Raw genomic sequence first — 27,689 nt, 5'->3', positions numbered from 1 at the left:
CTTGGCGTGGGGGGGCCCACGGGGGGGGGGCACTGATCAGCCTTGGCGGAGGTCTGCGCTCTCTGAGTGCTTCTAGTTTGGTAATGTAAACATTTTCATGTAATTTTACTTTTTTACACCAACAAACAAAGAGACAATTTGAGGTTGTCATTATTTATAGGTTATGATGATAATATTTTACTGGTCTGACCCACTTGAAATCTAATTGGACTGTATGTGTCTGTATGTGGAACCTGAAATAAAATGATTTTTACACCATTGATTGTTAATATCTTCAGTGAAATTTTTGCATTTCACAAATTCATCTACGGGCCAGATTTGGCCCCCGGGCCACATGTTTGACACCTGTGCTATAAAATGTAAAGTATATTCTACTCATTTATAGACATAATTGAAAGTACAAAAAAGTTTAAGTTGAATGGATTTAAATCACTAAGTTTTAGTCATGACCACACCTTTTTATCTCCGCATTGCATTGTGGGTATTGGGCATGTTGTTGAAAATGTGTTCTTTTTCTGTGCAGGGGTTCAGCAGGGTTGTGGTGTTAGTGTTAATTTTGACTTAATGCGTGTATGCCAGTGTTTATTGGCCTTTTCGTGTTTGTTTTTGTGTTTTTGTAGAGCTCTGAGTGAGAGCCATAGGCCAAACAATAGCTTTCCTGCTCATCAAAAATTGCTCTTGTACACTGGAAATCTCAATGTCTTGTCAAATTAAAAGTATTTCCTGTACTGGCAAATGACATAGAGTTAACTTCCATCCATGCTACAATATATTAAGTTGAATAATTATATAAAGCACTTTATATTGCAAAAGATTTTAATTCAAATCAACTTGGAATTGAGTGAAATAAACTGATGATATTAAGTCTAATGATTATACAAAGCAATTGACATTGCAACAAATTTTAAGTTAAATTAACTTGGCATTTAGTGTGTTGTACTTAAAATAGCAATTCCATTCAAATCCCACATTTAAGTTTAATACACTCAAGTTTTCATTACTCACTGCTTAAATTTTTTAAGGCAACGAGTTACCTGAGATTTTTTAAGTAAACTCAACTATCCGGTCTTACAGTGTATATGTGCATGTGTTCAATGATGGGTGGATAGTCTGACCTAAAGGTACAATATTTCTTTTTATTACCTCTGCCAAGGAACGGCAGAGGTTATGTTTTCATCGGGGTTTGCTTGTCCATTTTGCTGCTTCCAACATGTCAAATCAAAAACTAAATGTGGCGTTTTGTCAAATATGTCCCACCTCTGTGATGAGATAATCAGCAGTACTAGCACTTCATCTGTCAGTGGCCGTGATGTTACAGCTGATAAGTGCATATTACACTGATGGACTGTTGATGCAGCACAGATTTGCATTTTAGATGCTCTGGGAATAGGCCAAAAACATGATCATAATAAAAAATTTCATGATCAGTCAGTACAGATAAGCGTCATGTCGACTGTTAAATCATTTTTAACTTCATGTTTAAAGGGCAGTTTGTGTCAGACGATTATGTTTGTTTTTACCCTCTTCTTTATGGTGAGATTATGAAAACACATGACAAGAAGGAGAACATTTCATACAATATAGAGGCAGAATATTCAAACACTTATAATGACAACATTTATAGTAAAAATTACGTGAAAATATTATGACATTTTGTTTGCTATTGCGATAATAATGACTATTAACCCATAAAGACTCAAACATCCACTGGTAACCAAAATCATTTAATCATATACAAAGTTAAATCACTGTTGAACCACTAATCTTATCAATACATGTAAGTAATTAGTGTAAAATACAGTTTGTCATCTTTTCAGATATGACCCATTTGGACGTTCAGAGGCTCCGTAATTACCGTGGAAACACTGTCATCTTCTACAACATTGATTCACCAGTAAAACCCATGGAGTTGGATCAATGATAGTGGATGGATGCACATGTTGTATGTTCAATTAATGATATATTTGTTGAAAAAGTCACTTTTTCTTCAATTTTCTGTTTCGATATAATATTCTTTGAATTTACTCTGAGTTTTCATAAACATTTAAATGAAATATATGAAACTACATATAGGAAAATACATGATTTAGAGGGCAAATGCAAAATATAGCGGATAATGTTGTAATAAATGGTGATAAATCGCTTGAGAAAGGTTAAATAGAGAAAAAAATTAATTTGGGATTTGCCATAAAAGGAGCTCATGGAGTTGGATCAGTGACAGTGGATGAACACACTTGTTTTTCTATACATTAATAAATAAAATGAACAAAAATGCAAAAAAAAAACCCCTGCAAGATAAACAGTATGGAAAAAATAGTAAAAAATTTACTAAAATAAAATAATTTTAAAAAGATAAAATAAGAAATCAAATGAATGAAAACCGTGAAAATTAATCGATTCACCAGTAAAACCCATGCACTTTGACAAACAAAAGTGGATGGAGACACTTGTTTTATGTACAGTTAATTAAATAAAACAGTTTTTCTTCAGTTTTCTCTGTTTTTGATATAAAAATCCACATCTCTACTTTGAGCTTTGATGAACATCTACATGATCAGTAATTTAAATGTAGGAAAATATCTGATTTTCACTTAAGAATACAAAATGCAGTGTCATATCTAAATAAATGTTGATAAATCCCTTAAGAAATTAATTTGGTAAGAGCCACAAAAGTTGCACTGAGTCTTTATGGGTACTAGAAAAGCACTCGGAGAGCGCAGACCTCCGCCAAGCGCAAAAATTCCCCACATAATCGGTGATACAAATCCTACATTTATTTTTTAAAATAAAATCCGCCTTCCGGATCAGATCTGGATCAGCCTTTGAAATGTGATAGAGGACCCCATTGTCAATTCCTGAGTTAAATTTCATGAGTTTTGGTCAATAATTAAGCGAGATATTGGGAAACGAAAATTTTGGCCCCATTTACCACAATGTTAACGGAAATTTCAAAGTGATCCAGAATCCAGGATTTCTTCCGGATCACCCCCAAAAGTTAATCATTTCTTCCTCATCCCATTTCCAACAAACCCTGAAAATTTCATCAAAATCTGTCCATAACTTTTTGAGTTATGTTGCACACTAACAGACAGACAAACAAACAGATAGGCAAACAAACCCTGGCAAAAACATAACCTCCTTGGCGGAGGTAAAAAATATATATTTTGATCAGATTGTTGTCGTTTTATCACCAGTCTTATCTGTAAGGTCTGGAAGTCGAACTAAGATGACATAAAATGACACAATCTGTAGATTTCACCAAAACTAGAAACTGTAACACGTGTAATAACAGTCGTAACACATACCTGCACACACACATACATACATACACGTTCCGTCTGTTGCCCTGTGTCTGCTTATGTGCATGTCGGTGGGTGATTTTTATGCAGCCGGGCTTGAGCTCCCCTCTCCACATAATTGGCTGTTTTCCACTTCACCTGCTGCAGTCTGCCGCTAATGGAGCTTCCAGGTTTAGGCCTGTGCAGGATGACGCCGACTGAGTGTGTGATGTGATGTTCTTTTCCACCAGCACACTGAGGCAGTTATCTAATTCACCCTGACTATATACCGCCTGTCTGCCTCTGTCACTGAATGCACAGCCAAGGTGTATTAGTGTATGTGTGCGTGTTGTGTTTTCCTACACAGCTGTAATTACAGAGTCAGTGAACCTCCCCTGGAATGCAAATAATGGACTTGTAATTCGTGGTGAATGAGTTGTTGGACAAACTGGCAAATGAAACTGACAACGAGCCACATATTAAGCACTTATATGGCAGTGCGACACTATTGTGTGTATCAAAGCATTGAACAGGTAAGACCCGCTCAGAAATGTCTTTAATAGAGTGTGAAGGACGCGCTTATTCATTTGAAGTGTTGTAATAGACGCTGCTGGAGATGAAGCAGCTCCGTATTCACAAAAAAAAGCTTCCAGCTGTGATGCTAAAGCCTATTAAAATGGCCTATTAACACTGGATTATGCTCTGCGTGTTCACCGATGGGTTTTATATGTATGTAAATTCTGTAAACATGACACACATTGGTAGGGGAATCATGAGCTTTATTCCATTTTTATGTCAGTTAAAGGTTTTTGTTGTGTGTGTTTTGTGTGTCTAAGGACAGAGGGGGGGGTTATAATGTTATGTAAAGCCCCTTGATGCAGGACAGGAAGAATTAGCTCACAATGAAATACATTTGTAGAAATAAATATATATGCAGTAAAGTTGCAATTACATGAGATATACAGGGTGGGGAAGCAAAATTTACAATGAACATTTAGTTGTTTTTTCTCAGCAGGCACTACGTCAATTGTTTTGAAACCAAACATATATTGATGTCATAATCATACCTAACACTATTATCCATACCTTTTCAGAAACTTTTGCCCATATGAGTAATCAGGAAAGCAAACGTCAAAGAGTGTGTGATTTGCTGAATGCACTCGTCACACCAAAGGAGATTTCAAAAATAGTTGGAGTGTCCATAAAGACTGTTTATAATGGAAAGAAGAGAATGACTATGAGCAAAACTATTACCAGAAAGTCTGGAAGATACTATTAAAGAAGAATGGGAGAAGTTGTCACCCCAATATTTGAGGAACACTTGCGCAAGTTTCAGGAAGCGTGTGAAGGCAGTTATTGAGAAAGAAGGAGGACACATAGAATAAAAACATTTTCTATTATGTCCATTTTCTTGTGGCAAATAAATTCTCATGACTTTCAATAAACTAATTGGTCATACACTGTCTTTTAATCCCTGCCTCAAAATATTGTAAATTTTGCTTCCCCACCCTGTATGATCTGATACTTAATTGATTACCTTCTATATAGTTACCAGAGTCATGTTTATTGCCATGTAAGTAAACATGGTTCACATTACTGGGAATTTGCTTCAGTGGTTTGGTGCAAACATAGAACATGGTGTAAGTAAGAAGCATGCAGTAAAAAATGAAGTTAAATAAAGTAAATAGACAAGTAGGGATGTAACCATATGAAAATTTCATATCACGGTTATTGTGACCAAAATTATCACAGTTATCATTATTATATTGCGGTATTGTTGAAAATGTGCTCAAAATGTTCAAAAAGTACAAATACACACACTGAAATAATTTAACCAAGTTGTATTTAAAAAAATAAATAAATAAATAAATATATATATATATATATATATATATATATATATATATATATATATATATATATATATATATAAAATAACTGGCACAATGTCCCTTCTGTTGGCGAAACATTCAAATATTAACCCTTAGTGGTTTGAGCCTATCTTGTCCATTTTTCAGTCCTTTTGATTTTGCCTTTACATACTATATAAACAAATGTTTACTATATTCATATTTGGGATCTGTTTTTTTCAGCACAACTTCAGTTATATCATCTGTCTATTATTTTTTTCACTTTAGCCTACTATATCAACAAAAAAGGACAAAAAACACAAAAAAATATATAAAATCCAATTTGAAAAATGTCTATAATTTATTGCATAAATAACACAAAGATGCTTAATGAACCTTTTCAAAGACTTTAAAAATGAATATTGGTTCCAAATATTAGGAATATATAATTAAAATTGTAATAAATTAAAACTCTACTTAAATATTTGACATAAAACTGATCTTTGCATAGGTGTTTTCTATGGAAAAGTGCAGTAATCAAACATGGTTATCGTGATAATTACAATTTGAACAGTAATACTAACCGTCTGCAATTTTTCCGCAGTTTATCGTTATACCAGTAATCGTTACATCCCTATAGACAAGTAAGATAGTGTTATAATGGACCATAAATTTTAGCAAAATATACAATTTATAATGTACAACTAGCACGTTGACCCAAGGGGATCCATGGGTTCTAGATGTGGTAGTTTTTATACTGTTGTGTATCCATGAATACTGTACCGCATTTGTCCAGCAATCACCGCCAAAGCATTGTGGGCATAGCAATGTGATTGTAAGGCTATTGTACTCCAAAATTACTAATATCTCCCAAAATATTGGTCCTATCAACTTACTGTTTTCACTACTGTCTTCCTTGACCAAAAATATGTAAGCATGCCAAACTGCAGCAGTCAACTCTTTCCAGATTTTGTGTGATTCCTCAGACACACACACACATCCACACAGAGGCCACTTGCCTTTTATAATATAGATGTGGACAAAACCATTGGGTTTGAGTGACGTATAACTGTACCAGTTATGTTTTTGTACAGATAGTACAAGTAATTACTTAACTGTGGCGGACAATAAAAAAAAGTGCATTTCCTCTGGTATGAATGATGCTTCATTTACATTTGTTTACATCAGTATTCACCAGGACCTTTTCAGTGCATGTGTCAGCACATTATTAATGTATCAGTGTTAAAGAGTCAACTGATAGCAGAGCGTATATAACACCGCCTGAACTTACAGAACATGATTCACATCACGTCTCTTTTCTTCTTTACATCATGTCAGAATTAAATAGAGATGCAACGGTTGAGAAATCTGATATGAATGCACTTTTTTTGATAGAAAAAAAGAAATCATACCAATGTAACATAAATAATTTTGTCATTTACTCATTTAATGCTATAAATCACAGATGTTAAACATATGACTTGTGGGCCAATACTGAAGGGATTAATTGATGAAAATGAATGGAATTATGCATTTTAAAACATTTCAGAAAGGTCGTTTTGAGTGCTGGCCCTTTAAATGCACATGAGCCACTTCACGCCCCAGCCCCTCCAGGTTGTTGACCATGCTGCTCTGTCCCATTCAACCACTTGGCTTATCCTCAGTTCATCAACAACTGAACATTTGAGGTTAATTGCTTGAAGTTTGGACATATTTTCAGTATGGACTACAACTGCTGCTGCTGACAAACAATTATGTCATACTCTTTTTTGAAATTTTGTCGGAAGTCTTGACCTCATATGTGCAAATGTCGTGATGTAACTAGTTATAGATGCAACAAATCAAGAAGGAATTAAAGCAGGTTGTAGAAATCCACTCGATTTTTGCCGGAATGAATAGAAAGATAGCTTTGCAGCTCCTGGAGGGTTCAAATTCAAACTTTTTGAACTATTAGGGTCCGAATACACAAATAAATGAACCAAAGACTAATAAAAGTGGGTTTAGCAAAATATGACCCCTTTAAATTGCGATAACATCACTTGGTAATAGTAAGTCATTTGGGAACTGGCACAAAAGTACCGCCAAGTCATCATGGGTTAAATCTCATTGTTCCCTGGTTCTGGTGCTTGGAGTCATACTGCACTGTGCCATTGGAGAGCATAGAGTCTGCCAAAAGCACACTCAGCCAGTCATTGGAAAATGTATAATTCATCAACTGAGATAAAGTTAATAACTGACAAAGCAGTGCCTGTGTCAGGTCCCTCCAACTGCACTCTGTGGCTGCCGTTCTGTCTCTGTTGTTATTTGCAAATGACTGCAGAGCTTTTGCTGTTTTCTGATGTCAGCGCTCATGAGTTGTCCTTCTTCATCTTTAGTCCAAGTGGAATGATGGATAAGGAGGGAGGGAGATGGTAGGAAACCAGAGAAGCCGGGTTAGGTTTGGGATTTCAGCGTATTTTGAGACTTATCTCTGGTGGTTAGGTCTTCTGCTGTTTATTTGATAGTGTTTTATGCTTGTTCGTTGCACTGTATTTGGACAAACATACAAACAAATGGAGTCAGATTAGAAAAAGCAGCTTTATTCAGTTCAGTGAACCCAGCGTTGCAGAGAAAACGATAGTGACTGCTGATGTCTGCAGGTTCTAGACTCAGCAAGTCATTTACACAAAATGCTGCAAGTCTTACAGCAGCGTTGCCATCTGGGTGGTTTAGGCTATTGTTGTTGTCACAGAAACTGATATCCCTGCCTTTTCTAAAAGCTATTTGTGTCTCTAATAGCTGAGCAGATGAAGGGTTTTCCATCTACAGTTCTGAATATTATCAATTTAGATCATTAGAGTATTTGCGACAGTGATGTGGAGGTGCAGGTGAATTCTCCTTCAGTAAATAAAGCTCAGAGTTGGAGTTCATGTCAGAGATGTGGATCTGTTCCGTCTGTTCTCTGCACAAACAAACACATGGAAATAAAGATGTTTCTGGACCCGAGTGCATGTAATACAGCAGTCTCAGTACACAGGCCTGTAGACCATACGGTGATGGTTGATACTATAATCCACCTTAAAGCATCAGTAAATAGACTCTGATTCACCAGAACTATCAAAATCTTTTAAATGTCTGCAGAATCCTTTTGGGTCTCCTTCCTGCTACACAGTCAGTGACTTTAACAATAAAAGTGGTTTATGTGAAGACTGAAATTTTGTACAACTCCACAAGTTTCTTATATTTTCACACAAATATTACATTATGGGTGACACGGTGGTGCAGTGGTTAGCACTCGTGCCTCACAGCGAGAAGGTCCTGGGTTCGATTCCAACACCAGTCGACGGGAGTGGGACCTTTCTGTGTGGAGTTTGCATGTTCTCCCCGTGTCTACGTGGGTTCTCTCCGGGTACTCCGGCTTCCTCCCACCATCCAAAGACATGCACTAATAGGTTAATTGGTTAATCTAAATTACCCATAGGTGTGAATGTGAGAGTGATTGTTTGTCTCTATATGTTCAGCCCTGCGATGAACTGGCAACTTGTCCAGGGTGTACCCCGCCTTCACCCCTATGTAGCTGGGATAGGCTCCAAGCGACCCCCGTGACCCTAGTGAGGATAAAGCGGGTTCAGAAAATGAATGAATGAATGAGTATTACATTATGTTAAAAACACAGCCGTAAAATGTTATAAAAGATGCAACAAAACCCAAGTGTTGTAAACGTTACAAAACGAACTTGTAAAAGATGCAACAAAACTAAAACATTGTGAAATGTGCGACAAAAGCAAAATGTAAAAGATGCAACAGAATGAAAATATAAAAGATGCAATAAAACCAAAACAATGTAAAAAGTTGCTACAGTAAACAATACAAGAAAACTAAAATGTTTTAAAAGGTAATAAAAGATACAAAATGAAAATGTAAAAACTGCTACAAAACATAAACTATACAACAAAACTTAAAGTTCCGAAAGATGCAACAAAATGAAAAAGTAAATGATGCATCCAAACAAACACACTGTAAAAGATGCAACCAAAAAAATATATAAAGATACAAAGTAAACAAAATGGCAATATAAAAAATGCAACAAAACTAAAACATTCTGAAATGTGACAAAACCAAAATGTGAGATGCAGCAGAATGAAAACATAAAAGATGCAATAAAACCAAAACAATGTAAAAAGTTGTTCGAGTAAACAATACAAGAAAACTAAAATGAAAATGTAAAAACTGCACCAAAACATAATCTATGCATCAAAACTTAAAGATCTGAAAGATGCAACAAAATGAAAAAGTAAATGATGCAACAGAATGAGAATGCTATAAAAAAAAATGCAACAAAGCAAACACACTGTAAAAGATGCAACCAAAAAAAAAAAAAAAAAAATTGGAAAGAGAGTGAACAAAATGATAATGTAAAAGATGCAACAATATGAAAATGGCATAAAGCAATTTAATTTAGCTGAAAATTAGAACACAATAAACCATTAACTCAACAGAAAATGTATGTATATGACAATAAATATAAATATCATTACATATAAATACATTACAAGAAAAATAATGACTATTTTATTTCTAACATATGTCATGCCGTCCCTTTTCATAGTATCTATAATTATAAATTATGATGTTCCAAACTGGACTGTATGATAGAAAATATTTACATACACAAAACATAATTTACTACATAATAAATTTGTGTATTTCTGTAGAGCTACCACTTTGTGTAAATGCTTTAACAACCACGGAATGGCAAATATTTGTCTTTATCCGTCATCTGAGTTTAGTCTTATCACGCTAACATTTGCTAATTAGCACTGAGCACAAAGTGCAGCCGGAGCTCACAAAAAGTTTGAATTTCTTTAAAAATAACCTTTTTATATCTTTAAAGCAAAGGTTAATTAGCAGATAAGAGCCTTGAGAAAATAACTTCCTTGAAATGAGTTGAGAATATTTAAAGGCACATAGTAAAAATGTGATAAAATACAAGTTCAGGCTGCGTAATTAGCAGTTCTTAGCAATAGAAAGGTTAAAAGGTTGTCAAGAGAAAGTTTTTATTCGTATTTCTAGTTTTGTAATAAAGTACAAGATTAATGGACAGTGGTAATTATGATTATCTGCAGCTCTGCGTGACATGATGGATCATTTAAGGAGTGTGTTTGCTGTTTGTTTAGTGGATTCCTGCACCTTCCTGAGCTCCATCCGGTCCCTGTACTCCTTCTGTCTTTCATGCTTCTGCTGTTGTACGAAGGCAGCGGGGAGCGTCTTAAGCTCGGATTAATTAGCAGCAAAGACAGAGAAGCCTGTTTCGCTTTCAGTGCAATTATTAGGTCTTTCTCTTGCTCCTTCACGGCGCTACACAAACACACTGTCGCATTTTAATGTGCCCATAGAATAGAGTGAGGTGGAACATGTAAAGAACGTATAGGCAAGAAGCCGATTACTGACTGCGCTCGCTGAGGCATTTCAAGGATCATTTAATTAAATCCCTGTGAGAAAGTTGTCTTTTTCTGCTTCTTTATCCTCTCCTACTTCTCATCTAGGTCAAACACTCTTTTTCTGTTAATGTTTTGGGTTTTTTTGTTGATTTTTTTTTTTTTTTGCATGGACACACTTAAAGAGATTTGCACTGTGAGGGGGCTTTCAGCTTAAATAAAGGGTGAATAAATAAAATGATTTAATGTAATGTAGCAGCACTCAGTGATCCTCTGAGTTGGATGTTGGTGCAGAGAGGTTAACTCAACTGTAACCCTGATTCATATGGAATACAGTATTAAGTGGCACCATTTATAGAATAGAATAGAATAGAATAGAACAGAACCTTTTATTGTCATTGTGTGTGCAATTCTGATAGAAGTCCGACCAACATGTGCACTGTTGCCCATAAAGTTGGAGTAAAATATTTCTTACCTTTTCTTATAAAATGATGGTGTCAATGTGGTTTATTCTTGATAGATAAAGTGTAACTGGAACTGAGTATGTAATCATTGAACCTGGTCAAAGGTGGATACTGATGAGTATAAATAGGAATAAAAGAGGGATTATTTCAGCTTTATAGTGTACATTTTGTCAATTTTATCAATTATTCGTGCCTATATATATATATATATATATATATATAACAATACAGAAGAATGTGTTGGTCATTTTGTTCTTTAATTACATAGCAACCAGACTGTTAGAAGGCAAATGAAAGGATGCAACAACATAAAATGTCTTCATCTGATATTTAAAGCATGTACGCTGACATTATGAGGCTCCAATTGTAATATAATACAGTATGGTGACAAAAAACACTATCATGTCAACCAAGCAATGCATGACTTTGAACAGGACACCACTACAAGCCTTATTGGATTGGATTTGGATAATTGCTCAAATGTGATTTGTTTTTTTTTTTTTGTGGTTGGGTTTGGTTGGTTGTTTACATCCTACTATAATGGATGTTTTGTGTCTGACGCGTGTCTGACGCGTGTCTGGATGTTTATCCCAATGTTGCAGCACGGGAGGGTGTACGGATGCAATGCCACTGTTGCACCACAGGAGGGCGCTATCGTACAATGGCACCACGGATACAATGCCACTAGTTATATATAATCCTGACCTGATGGATGTGAAAGAACAACAAAGACACCAACATAACTTGCTGGCGCTTGAAAACCCTCGGCTTGTCTTATCAGGCACACTACCGCCCCCAGTGGTCTGACTTATAAGTGCATGCCAAAGTTTTTGGACAGACGGACGGACGACCAACTGATGACAATGCCCTGTGGCCGGTGTGGCTGAGTGTAACAATCAGGATGAAAAAAACTTTTTTATGCGATTTTTGAGATTTTTTTCATATTAAAAATGAAGAAAAAGACAGACAAATTTTTTCACCAAAGAAAAATGTAGAATTTAACAGAACTATGTTAACTTTATGGACAGCAGTATAGTTCAGGGGTGTCAAACTCATTTTAGTTCAGGGGCCACATTCATCTTAATTTGATCTGCAGTGGGCTGAACCAGTAAAATAATAACATAGTAATATATAATGTCAACTCCAAACTTGTCTCTATATTTTACAGTGAAAAAAGTCAAAATAAACAATGAAAATCTACAAGCTGTCCTTTCAAACAATGCGAATAACTGGAACATACTGAAAGAATAAGTGTAATTTTAACGATATTCTGTCTCAGTTTCTCATTTTCACATGTTCATCATAACGTACAGATCACAGTGGATCTACAAACACACACAACATTTAGTAACAGGCAGAATATTGTTAAAATTGTACTTATTTTTCTTAAGACATTTCAGGTTCTTCACATTTGTTCAGGTTGTTCACATTTTTTTGTGAAATTACACTTTGTTTCAGTGTAAATACATGAAAATATTTACATTTACAAAGAAAAAAATGTGGAGTTTTGAGTATTTATAGATTATTATGATAGTATTTTATTGGTCTGACTCACAGGAGATTGAATTGGTCTGAATGTGGAACCGGAACTAAAATTCTAATATCTATTTTTGCATTTCACACATTCATCCAAAGGGCCAGACTGGACCCTTTGGCGGGTTGGATTTGGCCCCCAGGCCGCATGTTTGACACCTGTGGTATAGTTTGACTTTGGTGCTACATGTACGTATACATTTCAGCTTCTGCTCCCTCATGACATGTGATGATGAGTTTGAGAAAAGCAAAAGTTGTGTTGTTCTTTTATCTTGTGCATTTGTTTTACTCTGTGTACAGTAACGTGCTTATTCCAGACTATTAATAGCAGCTCATATTTGCATATTGCCAGGCCTTAGTGTGTGTGTGTGTGTGTGTGTGTGTGTGTGTGTGTGTGTAGTACTCTCCATGTGTAGCGGCTGTAAACACAGAGCAGAGCGGTGCTTCTGGTTCTCTGTGGACCAGCAGCAGCCGGAGGGAGAACACACCACTCTGATCAAACAGACTGTGTTACCGCATCTCCATCCACCCTCTGTGTCTTCTGCTACCTCTTCTCCCCACCCCCACACTGACTCCACCCCCTCCATCCTCAGCTGCTGCTCCTCCTCTTCCTCCATCATTACCACCCTCATCCTTCCAGCAGCTTCTCCCTCTTCTTCCTCCTTTCTTCATTCCTTCCTGTTTTCTCCACAGGTTACTCTCCCAAACCCCCCTCCTCAGTCCTGTTTAATCCCACCCTGCCCCTCCCACCCCTGCATTTTCGACATGCACACCCTGTTATCTGAAGGAACTGAACTTGTGCCAATTCATTATGGATGGCTTCTACAGTAATTAACTACAAGGAGAGGCTGCTTTTCTTTTTTTTTTTTCTGAAGACTGGCCATGTGTATCTGATGTAACACACATGCACTGCCAATGATCTGACGCATTAAAGGGACACATGCACAAACTACACATTCACTCCTATTGTGATGTGTGATTTGATTCCACACAATGCAACTCTATGTAAGTCTGTGCACTACAAAAGGACGATGCATAGCAACTGCATATGGTACATAAAATTTACAGGCACCAAATCATAAATTCAGTCTTTTTCCTAATATTGTGAAGCAAAGGTGAAGTACATTAGCCATTTTGGACACCACCTAAACTAAATGAACCTTAAATCATCACGGAGAACATCAACTAAATGGCTTTTACTAGATCTAATGGTGGATTTCTTTCTGTTTCCCAAAGGTTTATACATGGATATGGGAACGATAGTGGTCTAAAATACTGACAAACTATATATTTTTTTTATTGAAAATGTCATAATTTACTGAGAGAAGACCCCCAAACCTCCCACCCATGTGCCGTGAAGACAGAGAACCCTGTAAATCAGGGGTCACCAACCCTACTATCCTGCATGTTTTAGATATTTCACCCCCTGTTTTAGATGTATCCCTCTTCCAACACACCTGATTCAAATGATAAGCCTATCATCAAGCTCTGCAGAAGCCTGATAACGACTGTCAGGTGTGTTGGGAGAGGGAAACATAAAACATGCAAGATAGTAGCCCTCGAAGACCAGGGCTGGTGACCCCTGCTGTCAGAGGCATCACTACCAATTGTGAGCCCCGTGAAAGGTAAACATTGTGGACCTTTTCATAAAATTCAGTATCTTGTCGATCTGTCAGAGCGAGGGATGGGGGGAGGGGCAAGGGGGGTTGTCTGTATGTGTACATAAGGTCACTTACGCTAGCATGAAACAGTTCTATGGGTACTGACAGGTGAATATATTGTATTATATACAGTACTTGTATTGTACATATATATATAGAAATATATAGATATATATATCTTCTATTCTGTTTATTATTTATTTGTTCCATTGATGACTGTTTGTGGGATGTTCATGCAATGGGTCAGAGTGTTTTTCTTCTTGTACTGCTGCTGTTGTAACAAAGCAATTTCCTGCAAAGGATCAATAAAGTATCTATCTATCTATCTATGTGTGTATGTGACCGTCATATGCTGCTACGGATGTTTTGCATTTGTTTGTTTGTCCTTAATGGGCTCTATGCACAGCCCCACTACTTCCTGAACTTCAGGTGGGTCCTTTATTTCCTGTCTTTCCTTACTGGACACACTGATTAATCCAGGTGTACCTAATTAATCAGTCACAACAAGAAGTAGCAGACACACCTGGATTAATCAGTGTGTCAAAAAATGAAAGACAGGAAATAAAGGACCCACCTGAAGTTCAGGAGTAGTGGGGCTGTGCATTTTGGACGTCCAATGAGGTAGGGTAACTGTGAACTCCATTGCCCTTCGGGGATTAATGAGGTAGTCTGAAGCTGAAACTTAACATGCTTTCAATATCAGGCTCCTGACTTCTATGCCTCTGATACAGCAGATCTTGCATGACATTTTTACAACTTCTAGCCTGTATCCATTAGACCCCCTCCACTGCTCTATGGGCACCATGAATTTGTCATGTTCACCCCCCCCCCCCCCATCGGTGCCCCAGCCTGCTGTAAATAAACCTAAAAAGTCACATTTTTAATTATATACAGTGCTGTGCAAAGGTCTTAGACCACCTTCAGTTTTGTTGTTTTTGCAGTGTTGAAATGAGCATACATATTTATTTCTCATTCTCTTTTCTTCACAACAAGAAAATACAGGAAATATAGCTACATATGTGTCTAAAGTTGTGGTCCAACATGATGATTGTTGGTTTAGTAAAGTTCTAATGACCACACATATGAATTTGTCTTTACATTTACATCCAACCTGATATATGTGAAGTATGAACAACAGGAAAAACAGCTTCTATAAAACAAAGTGGTTGTATATCAGGGGTCTCAAACTCCGGTCCTCGAGGGCCACTATCCTGCATGTTTTAGATGTATCCCTCTTCCAACACACCTGATTCAAATGATAAGCCTACCATCAAGCTCTGCAGAAGCCTGATAACGACTGTCAGGTGTGCTGGAAGAGGGAAACTACTAAAACATGCAGGATACCGGCCCTCGAGGATCTGAGTTTGAGACCCCTGTTGTATATAGTGTGACCTCCCTTTCCACGTAAGATGTCTGTAACCCTTTTGTTCAAATTTATTGCATTAATTTTCTGTTCTTTTATACCAGGTTTCATTCAAGTCTTGTCAAATGTTTCTAATTGTTTGTGCTGCTTCTTGTCATGGGGTCTGAGGTCACACTAATTTGTCACTTTAACCTTTAAAACACATTTAGTTCAGTTTTTCTGTGTCTTTTAAGACTATGCATATATTCCATATATTTTCTTGTCGTATCTGAAGAAAAGAGAATGAGAAATAAATATGTACAGTTGCGAAAAAAATTATTAGACCACCTCTGTTTTCTTCAGTTTCTTGTTCATTTTAATGCCTGGTACAACTGAAGGTACATTTGTTTGGACAAATATAACGATAACAAAAAAAAAAAAAAAAGCTCATAAGAGTTTAATTTAAGAGCTGATATCTAACCATTTTCCATGTTTTTCTTCAAAATAAGTAAAATCACTTGAACTCTTACATCAGTATCTGTGGCACTATACTGACAAAAACAGTGTTTTTAGACAGTCCATGTTTTCTGTCTGTTTTAGTCACATGATACACACGAGTTAGTACTTGATTGCATAACCATTGTTTCTGATGACTTTTGATGGTCTAATCATTTTTTCTGCGACTGCATGTTGATTTCAATCCTTTAAATTGACAAAGCTAAATAGACTAAGACTTTTGCACAGAACTGTACATACCTTTTTTCATTGGGATAAATAAGTGACTAACTAAAAATAAGCAAACGTTAAGTTGTTGTTGAACTAGGCTTCAGTAGGTTGTTGTTGCTCTGCTGCTTCGTGTTTTCAGACAATAACTAAAACCACATGAATAATATATTCTATTTTATAACAGCTCATAGCATGTCCTCAGGTGACAGGAGATGGTCACATGATTTACACATCCAGTTATGAGCGACTCTGACCACAGTGTAACCTATTGTAGAGCTGCTTTTGAGTAAAATGCATGAAATGGCATGAAAATGTATATATATTCTAGAAACTGTCTTTTAAGTTTCCTCCACTTGTTCTGAATCAATGACCCACTTCTGAACCTCAACCCGAGAGAAAGGCCACTTTAAAAGACTGACAAGTATTAACACTTTACTTTTTTGATTGTAATGATTCATGAATGCAGTACGAAAGCCTGAAAATAAAGCCTGTCTGTTTCTATTATAGTGTTACGAAAAGTGAAATCTCTGGTCTCTGTGCATCATGGCTGCAGACAGGCAGATGATGTGCAGTGTGAGGACTGATAGATTTTAGGCAGAACTGTCTTGAGCATTCAGAAACCCCCCCAGGGGCGAACAGACGCAGGGAGTTATTGGTGTGTAGCAGCTTAGCTGGAAGTATCACGTCAAGCTGCTGAAGAAGTTCTGCTGGGAATGATTAACGTTTACATTCTGAAACCGCTGTCCTCCCTTCGCCTTCTCCTCCTCGCTGCTGTAGAGCGCTCTGCATACCAACACGCTGCCATGTGGCTCATTCTTATTCCACATGTGGCGCGTCCTGACTGATGCATATACTGCATCAGGACGGCTGTAGCAGTGACGCTCTGTTCTAGCACTCACTGAAAACATTCAGATGATGAATGAAAAGTTCCTCGTGTCATATATAATCCTAATAGCCAAGTTCATATAGATTTTTAGACAGTAAGTCATTATCCAGATGTGTTCGGATTCAACGGAAATGAAATAAATCACTACTGCATTACAACAATAAGCAAATACATTCAAGATACACTCACAGTATCCATCCTCTAAATCACAGGTGTCAAACATACGGCCCGTGGGCCAAAACCGGCCCACCAAAGGGTCCAATCCGGCCCATGGAATGAATTTCAGAAGTGCAAAATTTACACTGAAGATATTAACAATCAATGGTGTCAAAATCATTTTACTTCAGGTGCCACATACAGACCAGTATGATCTAAAATGGGTCAGACCAGTAAAATATTATCACAATAACCTAGAACTAATGACAACCCCAAAACTGTCTCTTTGTTTTAGTGTAAAAATGTAAAATTAAATAAAAGTATGGTTTTTTTTTTAAGGCATTTCAAGGAAATGTTTGTTTGTCTGAAGTGTCCTAATAAACGTAAGTGTAATTTTACCAATATTCTACCTGTTATTAAATGTTTTGTGTATTTGTAGATCCACTGTGATCTGTAAGTTGCGATGAACATGTGTAAGTGACAAACTGAGGCAGAATATTGTTAAAATTATACTTATTTTGCTAAAGAAATTGCAGGTTATTCATGTTAGTCATATTTGTTAAAGGATAGTTTGTAGATATAAACATCTTCATAATATAATTTTTTTTAAAATTTTACCTTTATTTTAATTTTTTCACCCTAAAACATAGATAAAAGTTTGGAGTTGATATTATTTATAGGTTATCATGCTACTGATCCGGCCCTGTTGAGATCATATTGGTCTGTATGTGGCCTCGGAACTAAAACGAGTTTTGACCCCCCCCCCCCCCCCCCCCCCCCAGATGCTACATATAGATGTTCACAAAGGCAGATATTTGTTCATGTAAAGCTCATCTTTATTTTTACATGCATATTGTCATGTTTTAAAACCATTCTTTTCTTCTTGTCAGCAACCTCTGGAATAAATAATGACATTGTCCATGTGTTTGTAACCTGATTTTATACTTATTCATCTGCCGTAGAGTTTTTCCATTGTCTCAAAATAATTAAAAACAAATTACTGAGCCTTGTCATTACACTGGGTGACATGTTTCTTTTTTAACAGGAGGGAACACCAGACACATTTGAGCAGTTTAATTAAAAACTAGTCTTCCTTTTTGTTTAATGAGGAAGAAACATATTGCCCAAGAAACATACCCGTCATCTAAAGAACTCTTTAAATTAACCAGAGGAAAAAGAGGGTGAACTACAGGTAGCAGGTAGAATGTATGTGATACGTAAAAACTAGAAATAGATTTAATAAAGCATTTGATGATATTATCATAACACATTCTATTTAAAAGAGAGCGAGAGATTGTAAGTTGATAAAATATTCAAATAGTTGTAATAATGCAGAAAAATTAAAAAGATAATGTTGATTAACTTTTTGAAGCGCAATGTACACTTCTACAAAATTGATTTAAATATATTAAATAGTTAATGTTATGCATTTAAAGGATCCCCGTTGAGGATACCTTCAAGTGTTTTTAGGTCACCACCCCAGTTGAGAAAGTGAGGAATCTAGATATACAGCACACAAACTATATATCATGGGCATTAATCAGTTAAAAACCTGGCTGTGTGGTCCCAGGATGGAACCGTTTGTCTGCGTTTTATGTTTTTTCACTCTGCATCACCTGATGTAGGGCAGTGCATGCATTTGAATGTAAAGCAAAAGATATGTTTAATTTCCTTTTTTCCACATTATCTGGTGCCTTATAAATGATATAAATGAAAGTCACCTGCACAGCTCTAGTTATAGTATTATTGACCCCATTGTCTGCATTAATTTGCTGTTTTTATATCAGTCTCAATAAAAACACCATGATAAGCTAATGTCTAAAGCGCTACATGCAGCAGCTGTACTGACTGTTCCTGCCCATGTGTTTTAATTTGAGACCCAGTGACTATTGGGAGGCAGCTGTTTCCTCTACCTGTGTGTTGACTCCGTGCTATTGTTGTGTTTTTGTAGGATCCTGGCGACCGTTGGGGCTGATTTCGACCTGCGAACACTGAGAGCGGTGAGAGTTCTGCGGCCGCTAAAGCTAGTCTCTGGAATTCCCAGTAAGTCTGCATTTAATACAGTGTTTTTCATCAATGAACCAACAGTTGAACAGCTATGAAATGGATGTTATGTTTCCAACACGGTGTCATTTCTCTGCAGCAATCCACTGTTTAGTGTTCTTTGCGTATTGTATTTTTTATCGTTGTAAAGTCAGGGTCTGGTCTAACAAACTACTTTGGTGTCGACATTACGGTCTACGTCACCGCAGTTGTGCGCGCAATTTGGTGGCAGAAAAACACTGTATATCAACGGAGGTAAATTGAGTCATCGGAGAGAATAGAGCAGGGGTGGGGAATTAATTTTCTTATTGGGCCACATGAGAAAGTTTGACACTTTTTAAGGGCCGGACCAGTACACCAGCAGCTCTGCTCAATATATATCTCTATAAAAACAGTAAATGAAACAATGGAAATGTGGCTCTGTAAGAATACAACTACTACGTGCATATTCACAAAAACATAATGTGCAACCAAATGTGCAAAACCAGCTCCACATTAACTCTACATCAGTGTTTTTCAACCTTGGGGTCGGGACCCTACGTGAGATCGCCTGGAATTCAAATGGGGGTGCCTGAAATTTCTAGTAATTGATAATAATAAAATAAAATCTTACTAATAAAAAATATATGGTGTGTTGAGAGACACAATCCCAATCCATAAAAGACATGACAAACTGTGAGTCTGACACTGAAGCACTGTGGTTCTGTTTATCTGTCAAATGTTCATTGTGGTCAGTTTCAGATGCTGCAGCTCTTTCATAATTCATAGTTTGAGTTCTTGTTTGTTCAGTATTAATTGTCAGCCTTGTAAATCTAAGCTGTATATATCCAGACCAAGGAAAATAAAATTCTCACTTTGTGCAGTAATCTACACCTGGCTTTTCTGCCTCCATCCATAATAATATACATTATATTGCTGAAATGTCATCTAAAATTAACGTTTATTTGCAACATAGTGTAGCAAACTATTACATGATCAAAAACAAATAAAATTTAGCAAAAAAAAAAGTCTCTGTTTTGAATGTCTGAGGTCGCCAGAAATATGTGATGTTAAAATGGGGTCACGAGGCAAAAAAGGTTGGGAACCACTGCTCTACATGAAAAACAGTAAATGCGTTCAGCTTTGTTTGTTTGCATATCTCAGTTCTTTTTCTGTTCCTTTACCTGTGACTTCAGTGAAGAAACACATAGAAGTCCATGTCTTGTTAAAAACTCTGCAATCTGACTCAGTCTTTCTTTTTTCTTGGCATTAGCTGACATCTTCATAGGCTGAAACTGAATAACTAACCAATCAGTGCATAAGCCTTATGTTAAGTACAGAAAGTACGTATGAAAAAAAGTTAATTTAGTAGATCCTTCAAAATAAAAGCAGCGCTGTTGAATTGGTTGCATCTACAACAGGGGTGTCAAACTTATTTTAGTTCAGGGGCCACATTCAGCTAAATTTGATCTGAAGTGGTCCGGACCATTAAAATTATAATATAATAATATATAAAATATGTCAGCTCCAAACTTTTCTCTATGTTTTAGAGTGAACAAAGTAAAATTACATTATGAAAATGTTTGCATCTACAAAATATCCTTTCAAACAATGTGAATAATATGAACAAACTGAAAAAAATATGTAATTTTAACAATATTCTGCCTCAGTTTATCGTTTACACATGTACATTATAACTAATAAATCACAGTGGATCTACAGATACACAAAACATTTAGTAACAGGTGGAATATTAAAATTGCACTTCTCTTAAGACATTTCAGGTTGTTCATATTTGTTCAGGTTATTCAGATATTTTTGCAAAATTGTACTTTTAGTGTAAATACATGAAAACATTTACAAAGAGAAAAATTTGGAGTTGTGAGTATTTATAAGTTACTATGATCCAGCTGAAACTGAATTGGTCTAAATGTGGAACCTAAATGAAAATGATTGTTAACATCTTAGTGTCATTTTTGCATTTCACAAATTCATCCCGAGGGCCGGACTGGACCCTTTGGCGGGCCGGATTTGGCCCCTGGGCCACATGTTTGACACCTGTGATCTACAATGATATATACTTGCATTAGCTTTTAATTTGGCAATGACCTCATGTGGGCCGGTCAGGGTCAGCTATAGGGCCGTACAATGCCCAGGTTTGGAATAGAGAGAAAAGCAGTGACGTGCAGTGGGGTTCATGGTTGGGGAGGCACTGACTTTCAGAGCCAGATCTACAAATATATGGTGGCCTGAGAAACTGGAATAGAGAGTGAGCAAAAGGAACGGCCTGGGTATATGGGCTCTGCATCAAGTCAGCATAGGTAGACTGGCAGGAACTCAACAGGAAACCTTCAAAAGGAGCCATTTCAAACTAAAAATAAAAAAAAGTTTATGGTCTTACCTTTATTTGTACATGAAATCCATCCATTCTCAGCTCAGAAATGTAATCCTCCATTTTTGATGAGATGAATTAAAGTGTATAAAAAAGAACGAAGAAGATTATAAGCGCATGAATCTGTTGACACACAGGCGCCATCTATCATGAGGCAGGAGTACTGTTTGCCTCCCCTAGTGACTTTTTCACTGCGGTTTTATGATTAATCTGCGAGCCTAAACACATTACAGAAATGCATTCCATACGTTATGCAGATTATGGAAGGATAGAGCATATAATCAGTGTTTGAAAGCATTTTAACTGCGATATACAGAGGGACAGCGACACAATATTTTCATCGGGTACCAGCAGAGTTCATGAGGGGAGGAGACAGTTCTCCTGGAGGCACAGCACAGCGCTGCCTCACGGCGCATCTCCTCCCTGTATTTGAACGGAGCATGCGAAAATTCTGCTTTTCTAATTGACAAAAAATAAAAAAATAACAATATTGGATTCGAACGGAAAATGAGTTTACAGGACATACCAGCTGACAACTATCAACATTTATTATATTTTATAGTCAAGTTTTTTTTCTTTTCAAGATTGACAAGGGAGGCTCTGTCTCCCCTGCCTCCTCTGACTGCATGCCACTGGAGAAAAGAGGAGGTAAAATATATTATTGTGCTGTAAATTGTCAGAATAGAAATGCAAAAAAAAGTAACCTTCACTTTTACCAAATACCGCTGTTGAAGACACACTTTGTCGCTGACTAGGCAGCACATCGGTCCTCAACACACAAAAACCATCAGACAAATCAAGTACAGAGTTATAGGCATTGAGGGGTTTGTCTGCCTTGAGCTTTTCTTTTGTGTAAACGCTGGGTTTTTCAAAAAGATTTAAACAGATGTCCACAACTGTAGCTTCGGCCATTTCGTTGGCTCTGGGATCCACTGAACCGACAGTGAGTATGGATCAGGAAATCTCAACTTATCTGTGTCAAACACCTTGACTCTCATTGACAAACCATTAAAATGATCAAAGAAGCCCTCTGTATCTTCCATTACTCTGTTTCTCTCCTGATTTTTGCGCTCCTGACACCAGCTTCCATGTACTCTTGACACTACAACTGTCACTTTCTGCCACCAGTTTGGCCCCGCCCACAAAATACATCATCACTCTTTACCAGAAATGAAACGGTCTATGCTGGTTTTTGGACTCTGAAGTTGAAATACTTATCAATCTGCCAGAGTGTCTTTGTAGGAACAAAATGTAATATCTCTGCTGTTGTTTGTTTTCTTCTCTATATATTTTACCAGTTCTTATTAAAAGTTAAAGCTATTCGGTTATTTTCGGTCCCAGTAGCAACTAAACACTCTTTGTTTTGCTTTATTTATATCAACATTACTCCTAAAATGATGCTCTGTTTTAATTTGCCGAATATTTTCACCATCCCTCATTATTTCTTTTCAACTGGTACATTAGAGACATTAAAATGCAGGCTCACAGATGCAGATGGATTCAATAAATGAGTTTCTCTTCAGTCCATATGGATTTATCTTTTTGTTGTTAGTAAAATTAAGTGTGAAACAACCAGGCCAGAGCTTTAATCCAATGACTAATATGTGTTTTTATCTCGGATCAAACACCAAAACCAATAGAAAGAGTGATCTTAAGTGGAGTGAAGTGATGCGAAAAAATATGTTGCAGCAGAAATAGATGTATCACAATCAATTAAAATGACTGTTTCTTTCCATTTTAAAGCCTGAATTTTGGACTGCAATGAAAATGGTAGCAACCACACAGTTGTATGTGTTTTTAAAATCAAGACAAAAACACATATAATCTCCAATTTAATGATGTAGTGTTTATTTTGTTGATTTCCTTTTTGACTACATACACATTGAATTAAAAATAAAGTAAATGGGTGCAATATGAGATCTTATTCATGATTGAAACGGTGTAAAAGAAGCAATAAAAATGACACTAAAAATAGTAACAATATAAAAGACACAACAAGACAAAAATGACGTAAAAATTATATAACACCATAAAAGACAGACCCTGACAAAACTATGCACTTAATTTAATTGTTTTGGATGTAGAAGAGTCCGTAAAAATGTCAACATTATAGAAAGTGAAGACGTACTTTTGCAAATTTACATCCAGAAGTGACAAGAAAAACAGTTTTTGTGTCGGAAGCTGAGAAGGTTTAGGAACAGCTGCTTTATAGTGACAGTATAAATGACACATTTTTCACTGCTACTATATTTTCCCCGCCCCCCGAAGGGGAGGCAAGGGATATTGTTTTTTGTTCAGTTTGTGTTTGTTTGTTAACAATTTAGCAGCAAAACTATTGGTTGAATTCATATCAAATTTGGTTTATGTTTATGTATTTGGCAGATGCTTTTTTCCAAAGCGACTTACAGGGGAAAACCAATCAAATCACTCAATCATTCAAATTTTATTTATATAGCGCCAGATCACAACAAAAAAGTTATCTCATGACACTTTATACATAGAGTTGGTCAAAACCAGACTCTAAGCCAATTTACAGAAACCCAACAGAATCTATATATATTATATATTGCCAGTGACCCAGAATAGATCTCATTACATTTTGGGAACAGTAGGTCAAAGTTCACATTTTCAGTGAATTTTTAAAACCATTTTTCCCCTTTTTACTTACAATGTGTGAAATTTCAAATGTCTGTAGCATCAAAACTATTGGGTGAATTCCTTCCAAATTTGGTTTATAGATTGCCAGTGATGCAGAATACAGGTTGTCCCATAAGTCTCCATACATAGGAGACATAATACATATGGTTCTAACATGTATTTCTTTATATTTCTTCTTTATAGTTCTTCAGCAGTGGAGGACACGCATTGAAATGTGTTCCTGACAAAATGGCAGTCATATAGAGCATGTTATATAAATAAAAATGGTTTATGTCAAGAAACGTTTATTTTTCCTATGTATGGAGACTTATGGGACACCCTGTAGATGTCATTACATTCTGGGAAAAGTAGGTCAGAATTTAAATTTTTTTGGAATTTTTAAAATCTTTTTTCTTCTCCCATTTATTTATAATGGGCAAGACTTCACGTCTATAAAAAACATACATTTAGTTTAGTTCATTTATTTATTTCGAATATGCAACAAAACGAACTAATCCCACTTAATCTTTACAAATGAAACAGATTATAAGAAAACAAAACAAACAAAAACCTGTACATATACATGAAAACCAAGTATGACCTCATTTGCATATTTGAAAAAGAAGTGGGAGGAAGTATAACTTATTTAATCCCACCCCTTCTCCACAAAACAGTCTATCGTTTAGCCTCCTATCAGCATAATATATGATAAATCAAGTCCCTTGGATCAGTTAACCTCACTTCTCATCTTCACATACACATACATACATACATACATGTTTCAATTTACTTCAAACTTGGCACATATATAGAGGCAATTGATATGTTGACATCAGCACACGCATAGACATAGTGACATCAGCTGGATTGATACCAAAATAAGCTACAGTATGTGTGAGGGGCGGGGTTTATTGTGCCTGGAACCACCTGTTTACTATTGGTTTAAAATATGACAGTAAAGTAACACGACCTGGTAGAAGGAAACACATCACAGTATCAGTCAAATATACAGTCATTCGATGCTCTACTATTTCATTATGAATGAGTGAATATTGAGTCCATGATGTCGTTTCCTGTGTTCTTGTGTCGTCTTCCTCAGGTCTTCAGGTGGTCCTAAAGTCCATCATGAAGGCCATGGTTCCTCTGCTGCAGATTGGCCTGCTGCTCTTCTTCGCCATCCTCATGTTCGCCATCATTGGCTTAGACTTCTACATGGGCAAGTTTCATCGCACCTGCTTCAGGATAGACACAAGTAAGCGAAAAACATGATAAAAAAAGGAATGCCTTCATCAGCTTTTTTGTTTTTAATTGTGTCTGCAGCTTCAGACCTCAGTGATTTGTGCTCCTTTGTTTATTTTACTGTCAGAAACATCCAGAAAACCTCACTTGAGATGGTTTCGGCTCCTGTCACGTACAAATACAGGGTTTTCAGAGAGTCAGTAAAAAATATCCAACATCCAGCCTTAAGATTATGACCATAATAATGTGTTTCATGCATTATAATTAGGGATGCACCGATACCAATACAAGTATTGGCATCGGCTCCGATACTCAGTGTGTGTACTCGTACTCGTAAAAGATATCCGATACAAATGCACCGATACCACTTACAGCCGTTTGACATTCACAGTTCAGTGCAGCATGTATGCGGTGGTGGAATAATGTGTGGGGAGTGTGAAGAGAGTCAAGATTTTTCAAAATAAATGACGGTGATAAAAGTAACGCTGACTGCAAGTAACCTTAAAGACACAGACAGATACGGACGCAGCGTTCTGTCCATCCTCTGCGTACATTCCATCCATTTTCCAGGTGCTGGCGGATGTGTACCCACACAGAGAATACCAGCGGGAGTACGGAGTGGTGCAGACCGCCGCCAGTGGAAGTGAAAATGAAACTTCTGGCTCATTTCTCTTTTCTCTTCCTGCTGAAGCTAAACTTTTAAACCTTACCAGAGAGAACGCTGCAATATTAGTATCACATTAGTGTTGCCTCTGTCGTCTCCATGTTTGTTATTACTGACTTTCTTCTTCTCAAAAAACTTTCCTCTTCTTCGTGGTATTTGTCCAGTATGGTTAATTCAGAGCGGCGCCCCCTGGTGGATTAATTGACAAACGCTCATTTCAACACATTAAATGTCAGTAGCAGCACTTTGTTCCAGTCAGACTAATGACAACGACAATAAAGCGCATTTACAAAAGGAACTAAGAACTGGAATGGGATTATTAAGTACTCGTATCGGTACTCGGTATCGGCAAGTACTCAAATGTAAGTACTTGTACTCGGTCTGGAAAAAAGTAGTATCAGTGCATCCCTAATTATAATCGTGTTTTTTGAGGTTTGGATATATTAGGCTCCAGTTGAACATTGAGTTTGAAGTGTTGGAAGAAGGAAAACTGGGCAAAATTAGTCACTTTTCCATTGACCCTTAAATTGTGCGAATATAACTTGCGCATTAAAATTTACCTAGTGAAAAGATGACAATTTTGACAAAACTCTCGCTCTTGCACAGGCAAGAGGTGGTTTATTGGGCGTAGCGCAATTGGTATATCACATAAAACTGCAATGGAAAGACCTTTTTTCTGCAACTAGAGTCATGTGAATTAAAAAAAAAAAAGGATGTTGACAGACGTTACAACAAGCGAAGAAGAGTTTTAAAAGAAACATGGTGCGGTATGTGTGGACACACCAGGACACTAACACATTTTTTAATTTAGTATGGGATAGAGGGGTAATATATAATAATAATGAATATAACTGTATATGATATTTATGTTTGTTGCCATGTTTAGGGAATGACTTCCCGTGTTGTCTCGTGATAAATAAACAAATCATCGCATTTGTGATTTGATAGAAAAACCAACATTACGCACTCGTGTTTCTTTGACATTTAGCAAATATTGGTAAACTTTTGCGCATAAGTCCAATGGAAAAGTGACTAGTGAGGATCTGATGACTGGATCAGAGCATTTTTTATTAAATGTGATTAAAGAGAAGTACTGTGAATACTGGGTGAATATATTGAAATGGATCTACTCCAGCTCCAGGTCTATTATTAGGTGTGTTCTTCATGAGGACGTTGCAGAAGTCAGTTCTTTAAAGAAAGTAAAATGTGATCAGCATCAGTAGGTTCGAGAGCCTATTGATGTGTGTTGAGACTGAGTGAACAAAACAGTTTAATGATGCTCACACTCAGAGGAAGTGGGGCTGCTATGGACCTCAAAGCAGGGTTGTCAAACATGAGGACCATAAACAATCAAAGGTGTCAAACTAGTTTTATTTCAGGGGCGACCAATTGTGATCTTAAGTAAAATCATATCATAATAAC

The 27,689-nt window shown here is 36.6% G+C and overlaps 1 protein-coding gene across 1 annotated transcript in view; it reads left to right on the top strand.

Annotated features, from left to right (window-relative positions):
• The window catches only part of cacna1ba (calcium channel, voltage-dependent, N type, alpha 1B subunit, a), a 243,832-nt gene that overhangs the window by 60,503 nt on the left and 155,640 nt on the right, over window positions 1–27,689 (top strand). Inside the window, exons 4-5 of the mRNA XM_030143711.1 lie at window positions 19,265–19,356; window positions 25,464–25,616. Coding sequence (XP_029999571.1) covers window positions 19,265–19,356; window positions 25,464–25,616 — 245 coding nt within the window. The remainder of the gene's footprint in view (window positions 1–19,264; window positions 19,357–25,463; window positions 25,617–27,689) is intronic.

Source organism: Sphaeramia orbicularis, chromosome 9 (genome assembly GCF_902148855.1).
Source record: "Sphaeramia orbicularis chromosome 9, fSphaOr1.1, whole genome shotgun sequence".
NCBI lineage: Eukaryota > Metazoa > Chordata > Actinopteri > Kurtiformes > Apogonidae > Sphaeramia > Sphaeramia orbicularis.
Note: the sequence above shows the minus strand (reverse complement) of the source record. Positions and strands in the feature narration are given on the sequence as shown.